General features: G+C 39.8%; 1 protein-coding gene across 1 annotated transcript in view; it reads right to left on the bottom strand.

The window, feature by feature from the left end:
* The window catches only part of st14 (ST14 transmembrane serine protease matriptase), a 32,209-nt gene extending 23,540 nt beyond the window's left edge, over positions 1-8,669 (bottom strand). Inside the window, exon 1 of the mRNA XM_050046080.1 lies at positions 8,288-8,669. Coding sequence (XP_049902037.1) covers positions 8,288-8,314 — 27 coding nt within the window. The 5' untranslated portion in view covers positions 8,315-8,669. The remainder of the gene's footprint in view (positions 1-8,287) is intronic.
* Between the last annotated feature and the right edge of the window lie 3,441 nt (positions 8,670-12,110).

Here is a 12,110-nt window from a genome sequence, read left to right as displayed (position 1 = left end):
TAAAACGGAGTTTAATCTCTCGGCATCCATTTTCAAGCTCTCTGTGTGTTTGTTTCCTTGCGGACGAAAAAAGGGGGAGCGCACATTTCCGAGAAGGCGTGTCCTTTTCAAAAATGCAAGAGGCGTTGCTTTGTTGCCGGCCGTTTTCGCCGTTTTTAGAAAGGAGTGTCCCCAGACTATCAGAAGGCGGAGATCTCTGATTGTCCAGTGGCGAGACTATATCATGGCAGACTTTGTAACATCTGTAAATATCATATTGTTGTTCAAAGAATATAATATCGTATCGTGATGAAAATGGTGATTTACACCCCTAGCTCTCAACATGGAGATGGCTGAGTTGGTGGTTAGCAGCTAACGGTGCTAACTCCATAAACAGTGCTAACAAAAGCAACAGTGGTGACAGAGCTGATGGTGTTAACCAGGAAGAATTGGAGGGTGGCGGCTGTGCTGTGCAAAGACGATGTCCCTATATCAGTGGTAACTGCTGTGTGAACACAGGGCAGACCCCAAGCGATTAGCTATCCAGTGAGATACACACGTGCACAAACACACAACAAAGAACAGAAAAGCTTGCATTACAACACACAAAGGGAGCATGACTTCATCCTCTGCTCAGGACGCCATTACTCCACTATATCTTTACATAGCAAATAGAGGTTATTTGCTCTATTAACGCTGTGAATGTCGCATACAGCACCTTTGAAGTAAAACTCTAAATAAAAGACCATTACAGTCTTGGTTTTACATCAACTCAGGTAACAGATTGAGTGACCTTTCCTGCCACTGATCCAATCAAATCGGCCATGTTGACCTTAAGTTTCAATGCTCAATAAATCAAACATCAATATGTAATGCTACAGAGCACAGTGCTGCAAAAACCTCAAAGCCTGGAGCCCAAACAACATTACTCATGTGGATTATTTTGCTTCAGTTCTCAGCTGACACACATGAATAGAGGGCGAGACATGAGAAACAGGAAGTGAAGAAGATGAACCGAGAGCAGAGTGAAAAGACATGAAATTGAAATTGAAATCAAAGTGATTAAAACATCTTATTTGCGCCAAAGCATTAACAGTTATTTTATATTCTGCACTTCAGTCATGCAGTATTAGACATTATGAAGTGCTGTGGAAGTGCCCTTAGTCCTTAAGGAGAGTGAAGTAAGTGTGTTTACTAATCTACAAGACTACTACACATGGCATTTGACTATCAGCAAGATTTGTCTCAACTGATAAGCAGCACAGCCAACACTACCGTGAAAGAAACATTGTACACACAGTGTGAAACTGGTTCCTAAGTCAGTGCTGTAACAGTCGCAAAACTGTATCGGTATCTGCATGTGAGATAGTATCACCCTTTCTTTTTAACCTTTTCCCAATTATCTCCCAAACTGTCCTCCTCTGTTGACGTAGGGTGGCCAGACACTCCCAGGAGTCTCCTCCAATGAACACGGACTTGTGAGTGCCTTGCATTAGCCACCCTCTAATTTTATGTTTTAACCGTGTCCTCTCTAATTTCTCTAAAGGAAATCTACCATAACTTTTCTCTCTGTTGTTAACCCTTCCATGACTGAAGCGGTTGACAATTTACCCACTAATTGGCCTTTTCCACAGGGGATATTTTGACATGTCACGACAGAGAAAGATCAGGTATAAATTATAAAATTAGCGATGGATGAATGAAGAATTCCATTTAGCTGCTTCAGTTTCATGTCATGCTGGCTCACTGTCATGGTTTACTGGGACACTTGAACAGAGTAATGGTTAATGTTATTAGTAACACCTGTGCTCTTCTACCATGACAAATCAAAATGACTGGTGTGAAAAAGCTGACTATAGTTATTTTGTGTCAGTGTAAAAAAATATGGATGCATGTCCATGATCTTGTTTTGCATTTATTTTAGTTCCACTTAAAGGGAAACTTCTGATTTTCAACAAGCTCTGTGTCATCACAGTGTGTGCACACAAGCAGTGTTTGGCTCCCCCCTGTGCCCCGATGGCCTGGAGCTTCCCGCTAATCCCCCTGCAAAGTTTGAATACTCTGATGATGCATTTCATGTCACATAGCGGACTTATGCTGGCAGGTAGTGATGTTACAGCTGATACTGCAGTCCCGAGGCCTGTGTCGAGCAAAGGGGGCGTGTCCAAATGAAGCTCGTGTCGATATCAGGATATCACGTGACCAAAGACAAACGAGGCCCTGTTTCTCTGGAATCACGTGACTGCCTCGTTGTGTGATTCGAGTCGGGAAATACATTAAGTGTTTTGCGTGATCCGAGGTGATTCTGAAGATCGTTAAGTGCAGAGGATTGAGTGATCCAGTCACACAAGCACTCTAACCTTGTGTGGACACGCACACACACACACATATATATGTATATATACATATATATGTGTGTGTGTATGCACTTTATTGATATACCACGTTCAGGATAGATTCATTTCATCTGGCTTTACAATACCTCATAGGGGGATTCTGACGTAATCATCATCATTAAGCATCATTATGTGTATGCCAGATCCACTGACATGTAGCCCACGTGTAATATCACAGTAGGACTGCTGTACATCAAATGACCAGGAGACGTCAGTACTCCTAAATGAGCTGTTAAACGGGGCTTCGTGTGATCAGCCTTTTGGTGAAGCAATCGGCCTGAAAGATTTGACACATTAACGGGGCTTCATCACACCATCACTACTGGCAGGTGGGTGAGGAGATCCTAGCACTTGCGGCAAAGGGGGAAGCCAAGCACTGTTAATCTGCACACACTGCGATGACACAGAGCTGGTTTAAAATCTGCAAACTTTTCCTTTAAGGTTGTCAAAAGTATCTTGTCGGGGAAAAAAAGGAATTTCAACACGTGTTTAAATCGATATAATATCTGTTAATTATACATTCAACAGTATAGAAAAGTACCAAAGCTCTTAAAAATAATAGTGAAAAAAGATGCCCTACAATCAGATTTTGAACTGAAGGCTGCACAAATGAACCAACTGGGAAGAAAATCAACTGGTCCTCAATCTGTGGCTGTTACAGCATTCTTTCCAAAAACAATCCCACCTTATGACCGGACACAAGTGTTCAGAGACTCTTCCTGTACCAGCACTGTGTGCAGGTGGTAGAGCAATAGCAAAAGAAAAACAACCCTTTTTCTGTACCTAGGACTTCTTTTCTCACCATGATCTAAAAAGAGGAACTGAATATCGTCTTTTTAATACTAATATTGCGTCAAAGTTTAAAATTCTGGTACATGACATTAGTTCCCCATTTGTGGTACCACAGTGTATTTCTTGGTGCTGCACTTGCTCAAGCGGTTTGCCAGCATACTTTGAACATTTTCCGGGGGTTTATGAGTCTCAGTTTCACAGGGACACACAGCCGAACAGTCAGCTCTGGGGTAGAGCTCAACAGAATACTCCACCCATTCAGCAATGCAACCCCATAACATTGTCGAGCTCACAATTGTCAGTTTAAAAACTAAAGATCAAAACTAATGCATCAGAACCAGAGAAATCATCTCAGTTGTTCCACACATTCCTCTTCCTTGTCAAAACCTGGCACCTACATTACCCATGATGCAACTTGACTGCTGACAGTTGAAGATTTGGGCGGATTATGCTAGAAGCAGCTAATGTAGCCTCAAGCAGAGATGAGGAGCAAGATACAGAGGTCTGGTACTCCACACCCCCTCATTTTTTTTTTTCTTTCAAACTCGTAGTCTTCAGCCCCAAGCGACGTTGCCTCAAATGACATCACTCAAGGCAATATATCAGATTTTGCGCAGCTCCCTCTGGAGCCACAAAAGGCTTTACACAACTTTTTCCACACATACGGAAGTATCCCCCAAGACCTGCAAACAGACTTTGATGTGTAAAATCAGTGGAGTTCCCCTTTAAAAAGCTCATATGCCTTCTCCGCACTCTCCAGCACTGAGCTGTCCTGTGATACAAAGCAACAAATACGACAGCCAGCCAATTCAATTTAGGCTTCAGTGGCCTCATATTTACTTTTAGTGAACAAACACCTACACACATCTTTTACTCGACAGTAGCCCTAAGCAGACATTTAGCAGTTAGCCATTAGAGAACTAAGAAAGACTGAAGGAAGAACAATACTGCTGCGACTGCCCTTATATGGAAGCAGCCTCCTCTACAGAGTGTCTAATTTTACACAAAGATGCAGACGGTGGCCAAAGCTGGAAAGCCCTGACAAAGTACAAACAAAGCCTGTGTGAAACTGAATATAACCGAACACAATTAATTATTTACCAAACTCCCCGATTTTGTCATCTGTTCATTTGAAAGCATCACTCAGTGGAGTCAATAAAAAGAGACGTGACATTAACACCGCCTTCACTTCGCTTCTGTTGTTCAGATTCAACACGACTGTCATTGAAGTGCGGCCTGGAAACGCAAGGGTAAAGCAGCGTGGCTTTGCCTGAAGAATTATTTACCGACGACTCCACTGTGTCACCGCATAAACAGAGAACAGACTGAATGCAATAATCACAGTATTCCCATTTGATCCGGTATCTAAGACTGACCTCATTGTCTGTGAGTAATCAAATATTAACAAAGAAAGAATGTTCACGTCTCGACAGTTTCACTCATGCATATATGCAATTTAAAACATTTCTTATTTCTTCCGGCTTTCAGAAGCAAGATGGAAGGGGTGTGGCAACAAGACAACCTTGATACTTAAAGTTCATCTATCAGATTAAATTTTGTCACCTCAGACAACTTTGTAAACAAAAGACAGTAGTTTTACAGGATCTTAGTTCATACCAACACTCATTTCCTTGAGGAATCTAACACACCTCTTCAAATAAATCTGAAAAAGGAAAACATAGCACTTGTTTTCTCAGTTTCTTTGTTTTCCCAAGTCTCCTCAAAAGCAGGGAGGGGTCGAGTAAGGACATGCTTGGCAATCCTTTGTGTCAAATACCTTACACTGTGGGCACCGTGTCGTCTCTGAGCAGGGAGATGGCCCTTATAGATATGGATATTTCTGGTTGCAAGCTCCTGTTTGTAAAGTCCTTGTTGATGTCACACTAAATTGAGAAAGAAAAACAGTTTCCTTTGCCTGAATCCTGTTACTGTTCGCCCGAGCTCTCAGCAGTACACATACTGGCACACTGCAGTGCGTATTTCCCCAGGGGTTAGGACTGTTTTCATGAAGCTGTCAAATAAAGGTGGTGGAGAGCTGGTGAATTTCAGCAGCACTGACCAAAGCCTTGTAACCATTAATGAGTCCCTGCAGAGTGAAATTCACCTTTGGCCGCCTGACACTATTTTCTGCCCACATCCTCTGCTGGTAATCCATTCGTCTCAAACAAGACTGAACTATGCAGTAACAAGAACTGTATGGATATTTACATAATGTATGCATGTTCCAGGAGAATTCGACCTATGGGTTAGGCAAAATAAGCTTTTGGCAGTTTTCACATCCTATTATCATTTTAAAAAAAGCCTTTTTAAATATTACACTACAAAAGCCCCTTTTTTGATCATGGTTTTAAAACAGTTAACAGTTTGGTTGATCTAAAATCACTGTTAAATCACTGTGGCAACTGGTTCATGGCCTTTATTGACTAAAAGCTAGTTCATACTATTGTGCTCATAAAATTTGTTTTTCTGTCAATAATAATTCAATGCGTTTTAACAAGAAATAAACCTGTAGTTGTTGTCGATGCACACAACACTTGAGACGAATTTGTTAGCTTGGCTGAGACTTCACAGTTAATATTTTGGAATTTACCAAAGTAAATGACATGCAACCACTTTTAAAAGGACACAAATGTCTTCCATACAGACGACAAAAAACACAAACAAAAAAGCAGTCATATAAATATCAACAATTAAAGCTACAGTTGGAAACTTTCATGAAACATTTGTGTCATATCTGCTGAAACTGTCACTATTAGGGCTGAGTATTGCCACCAATTTCCTGAATCAATTCGATGTCTGGTTTGAATTTTGCTTGAATATGAAAGATCTACTGCTGTAAATTGTACAAGGCAACTGTCGTACTGCCTATTTCTCGTCTCAGAAGTTTCCCGAAACATATTTTAGCATGTTTACTGTAAAATGAGACAGTTCATCACCCAGCCGCCATGTTGAAAACTGTCGTGAGAAAAAGCACCCACCAATGGCCGAACCAACTTTCTCATTTTACAACTAAACACTCACTAAAATATGTTTCGGAAAACTTTTGAGACAAGAAATAGCCAGCGCAGCAGCATAATCTTGCATCATATTTGATCAGTGCGATCTAGTTTGCAGTTTGAACATAGTTCACGAGCACTGATTGACATGACTGACATCTGCTCACTCTGAAAACAGCCAAAGTCTCCCGTAATGGGCCAGATTTTCTAAAGCTTGAAAACAGTGCCAATTGGAGGTGCGGTTATCGAGACTTGTGCCTGCACCACCACCACTAATCAGAACTGTTAATAAGAAACCCTTCAAAAGAACTGGGTTCCCACTGTCATGGAAAACCTGGAAAAGTCATGGAATTCTGTTGTGTAAAGTCACATTAACTGTTACAGTAATCTTCCGGGGATAACCATCCACATAATGTAGACTAGCTGCTGATGTAACGCAGCTCTAATATATGTGGAACCTTTTGTTGACCATCATGTATGTTTCTTTATTTCTCTCCGCACTCCATGTCGCCAGCCAGCCAGAATTACGTTTGAATCTGATATGGTTGAATAACTTTGGGCATAGATAATAATGTGACAGTGTGATTTAATGTTCCATGTCGACTCAGAGGTAGAGTGGGCCATCCGCTAATCAGATGATTGGCGGTTTAATCCCCGGTTCCTTCAGTCCGCATGTTGGCGTATCTTTGGCCAAGATACTGAACCCCAAATTACTCCCAATGGCTGTTCCATTGGTGTGTGACTGTGTGAATGTGACATGTAGTGTAAAAGCGCTTTGAGTGGTCAGAAGACTAGAAAGGTGCTATACAAGTGCAGTCCATGACCATAGTTTTCTCTCAGAACACTTGAATTACAATTTGCTCAGCATTTATTATGGGATTTTTGCCCAATGATGCCACAATTAAACCGTCTACCTGAGCTTTCAGTGCACTGTTAAGCTGTAAATGATTACATTTGTGACCAAGCACCACCCGCCAGCTAGACCAACATTGTCATGCATTAGAGACTCTGATTGGTTGTTTTCAGTCACATGCTGTAAAGCCATTAGAAGTGCTTTAGAGCAGGCAGAGGAATATGACTTTTTTCATAGATTATCTGACTCATTTTGGTGTTTGGGGGAATGTGGTGACAATTTCAGCAAACATTGAAAAAAAAAAAAAAAAAAAAAAAAAAAAATTGAGTTACCAGCTACAGCTTTAACACTGTCACAGTGTGTGTTACTGTCACAGTGAGGTTTTCCCAGCCACACAGATCAACTCTCCTTAGAAAAGTATCTAAGCGGATCCAGACCACAGGCAATCAGATGGTAAGTGATAGGCTACAAAAATAGGTCACACCACTTTAAGAATTTATCTCTCTATATATATGAAGAAACCCACCTTAAAAGTAGGGCACCGTTTTTTTTAATCATCATTGCAATGTAAACTTGCACAATAAACACATCATGAAGGACTGTAATATGGCCCTCGGAGGTTTTTATGAGTCAGCTGAAAGAGAGTATCAGTAGAAACCTGCATTTTAGACCGAAACTGTCACTTTTATATTGATGGCTCAATATTCAGTTTGTTCAGTGAAAGAATGTTGGAAATAATCTTTTCTTTTTTCAATTACTGCAAGTAACAACATTATCACTATCTCACATTACATATTTTTCCAGTATGTTGCAGATTATGTTTTAAAATGGTGAACAGCAGTGTATCTGACTTAACATACCTGCCTCATGCCAACATCAAAACTTCCCACTGTGTCTTTGCATGACAGCACACTGGCCAAAGTTACAACACACCATGACTCATTTCTATACACTAGACAGGTGACCCATGTTTACTCATTTTCATTCAAAGGGAAACTTAATCCTAGTTTCAGTGTTGATCCTGGGACGAGAGAGGCTCAGAAACATATTGATGATCATATATAGAAAAGCTGTCAAAGGTCAAACTATGAAGGTTTGAAATACTGCAGGCCTGCTCCTGCAAACACACACACAGGTCCTACAGGAAACACTGTCAGAGACAGGTGTAGGCCCAAAGCAAACACACTGTGGTTAAACTATGTCTGTTTATGTTAAACAACCACGCACATTTTCATTGCTACTAAGGATAATGATAGTTTGATCACACTTACGTCGTACGCATATCTGGCGGAATGCATCTTCCAAACGCGCTCCAACTGAAGTCCAGCAGGATCAGGTTCACCTTCCCCAACCTGTCGGCAGGTATGGATCCTCAATTTATAAACTACTGTTTAGAAAACGTCTATTTGCACGTCGTTTGAGTTAAATCCAGATGTCAGTGGGTCTTCCTGTATCGTCGCGAGCTGGGAATGCTGACACCGACCTCTTCCTTACACACCTATGGTTTGAACCACGCCCAGAATACCTGCCGCAGCTGCATTGTGGCCCTCAGTGCGTAAAACCATGCGTTTACACTGTCCTTAAATGAACTGCCATGCCACACTGTCATGTCATGGCACCAAAATATAACTACCTGTGAGTCCTCACCAACATTTCATTCATACACTCGCTGCTGCTCCGTTTAGGGCCATGTAAGAGGAAGTTTTTTCCTGCTTCTTCTTTTTCATATCATGTGCGTGTGGTCCCCCTGCTGACCATTTGCGGATTTCACTGCCAAGAATCCTTAGATAAATAAATAAACACAATTTTAAAAATCACATATTAGGCTACAGCTTCAAAGCATTTAGGCAACCATAAAACAATGCTCAAATTAAGCCCTCAAAATATGTTAGTTTGCTTTTAATTGTGTGGAGTCTAAAGAAAATGTGTAAATTATAAGATTAATTTACAAATAGGTCCAAAATGTTGACTGCACAGTAAGCTGGGGTGTAAATAAAGACAGTGCAGGCAGTGCGGTTGCAATGGGGCCCAAGATGTGGAGGGGCCTGTAGAGAAAGCAGGCTGTCCAATAATGTGTTTGATGGATCAGCAACAATGGATCTGTGCAAGTGATTCAGAATGCCACCTCAGAAATATGCATGTGTTCAAAAAAGAACTCACATCAACATAGAAATGGTGCCATCTGCTATATATGCCCTCATAAAGGCAAACCCATCTCTATCATAGTTTCTTTCTTTCTTATTTGTGAAATATTTAGTTGCAGTCTTTAACAAAATTACGTGTTTATTCCACATAACTATAAAAACTATAAATTAACAATGAAAAATACACAATAAAATGTTTCTTTTTTATATGTTATTTTTGTCATAAACAAACTTGCAGTGATTACAGCTGGGTGATATGCATGTTGATTTTGTCCAATGCCAAGTCTCTATTTAATCATGTGACGAGATGATACAATATACAGGCGCTTGTTTAGACGCAAAATCAGGCACTAGGGCCCATCATAATAGCGTGCACTGGAGCCCGTCCCAACTACTGTACGCCACTGACATTCATTCATTCATTGTCCGTAGCTGCTTATCCTGTTATGGGTCACAAGTGTGCTGGAGCCTGTCCCAGCTGTCACTGAGCGAGAGGTGGGGTACACCCTGGACAGGTCACCAGACTATCCCAGGGCTGACACATATAGACAGACAACCATTCATGCTCACATTCACACCTACAGACAATTTAGAGTCACCAATTAACCTGCATGGACTGTGGGAGGAAGCTGGAGTACCCAGAGAAAACCCACGCTGACACGGGGAGAACATGCAAACTCCGCACAGAGGGGCTCCCCCACCCTAGGGTCGAACCTCCGACCCCAGGTTTGAATCAGGAACCCTCTTGTTGTGAGGCAACAATACTAAACACTGCACCCCACTGACAGTAAGATTAGTTTACGTGCTTTATATACATCAATATGAGATTGCACTCCTGATGATCAAATACAGTGATGCTTTACTGTTTGTAGTCAGTGCTCCTTTCCCTCCAGAGGTTTTATGTGTTTTTGCAACACTTCTACTGTCCCCTAACTTAAATGGAAAAATACATATGTTATGAACACCACTTAGTGTAATCCAACCTAGCAACATCATAAAACACAGCTTCAAAAACTCACACAGTTGAGTCAACACCTCTCTGTTTCATATTTCATAAGGGATGTATTTAATGTTTCAGTGGGTTGCAGGAGAACAAGAGAAGCTATTTTTCACTCACTGTGTGTGTATTTGTTCGTCTGCTATCCCAGTGGTGTCCAGCCTTTTTGGTTTTTCAGAAGCATCTACTGAAAACTCCTCATCACAGGTTGTGGCCTCAAAGTGTAGACATGAGTTGGGAGCAGTTCAACCAAAATCAGATTTTTTTTCCCTCCTCAGATAGTTTTATTTGTAGGGTTATTAAGATGTTTGAAGTTGCAGAAGACAGTGAATACATACACATTTCAGTGTCAGTTTATGGTGCACATATCTAAAACTTATGTGGTCTAATACAACAGTTCATAAAGTTCATATTCATCCAATTTTCTCTTCATTTTGGCAGCTACAGATATTGTGCTGTTGAGTTTTAGTCTACTACTTCACACAGTGTTTCAAATATTTTGTCCACTCCATTTTGATCAGTAAGGGTAGACAAAATATGAGAAACACCAATGCAATACACTTTACTGCAGGACTGTTGTATTAGACTGCATTAGTTTTACTGAGCTGTCCTTAATAAACTGACAACTCTGACACACCCTCCTGTACCCTTAGATCCTCTTCCGCAATCCAACTCACATCACAATAGACTACCATGGGTTCGAGAGCTTTCAGCCGTTCTGCCCCCGCCTCTGGAACTCTCTCTTCGACATTCATAATATTGACTCCCTTTCCACTTTCAAATCCCTTCTGAAAACACACCTTTTCAAGCTGGCATATTTGATGTGATTTATTGGAGACACACATATGGCAACCAGCACTGATTCATTGATTTTATGATGATGATTTTTTTATCTTATATTTATAACTATGAGTTTTGTTTAGTCATTTTATTAACTTTTGGCATGGTGTATTTTTAATAATAATTAACTGGGTAATTGAACTTTTTCTAGGGAAAACCCTACACATATTAATTACAGAAGAGCATTATTAACATGATCAATCAGACATCCCAGACTTCACATGTTGTCAAAAAAGACAAATGACAGACTTGCAAATAATAATCATTAAAGAGATAAAATGATGTACTCACCAGAAAAATAAATAAGTGATTATAATGAGGTATGGCATATAAACTTTTCTTATTATTTACATGTTTCATATTGCATCAAATTGTCCTCGAGTTTCAGCACTGAATCACACATTTGATGATTAAAATCACTTCTTGTTGATGCGTTCAAAGATGTATTTTAAACTGTATGCCCTGTTTTCCTTTTCTTTATTTTGCATTGTTTTGTTTTGTTTTTGTTTGTTTGTTTGTTTTGCGCTTTGTTGTATTTTAGGTAGCCTTGTGTAACATCTAGACCAAGGGACAACAGATGAGAAATAGCCTTTTGGCTAATTCTGGCATTTCTATACCATGTGAATTTATTAATTTGCACTTTCCTTTTTTAAATAAGATAAAATAAAATAAAATAAACAGAAATAATATATATATATATAAACAGGGGGATTGATTGATTGATATCTTTATTTCGAACATGTTAAACAATAGCAGTGGTTTAAAAAGAAGAAAGAAAGAAAGAAAGAAAGAAAGAAAGAAAGAAAGAAAACAGATATACACAAAAAAAGACATTTAAATTGCATCATCAAGATTGAAGTTTCACAGTTTTACATGAAGGAAGAGGTAGAAACTTATCAAGTCCTACCCCTTAATCACTAATTAATTATTATCCATATTTTATAATCAATATATGAATATAATATAATGACTTGGCAACATTAATTTTTGTGCATGACGTAAACAAGCCGAATCATGTGATTTGTTCCAAAACTGAATCAACATTGCTTTCAAAATAAACAATATAACATATTAATTTATCATATTTTTCCCCCAGATGACGTCATTATAGTC

This window comes from Epinephelus moara, chromosome 6, assembly GCF_006386435.1.
Source record: "Epinephelus moara isolate mb chromosome 6, YSFRI_EMoa_1.0, whole genome shotgun sequence".
Taxonomy (NCBI): Eukaryota; Metazoa; Chordata; class Actinopteri; order Perciformes; family Serranidae; genus Epinephelus; species Epinephelus moara.
This window is presented reverse-complemented; position numbering and strand designations above follow the sequence as displayed.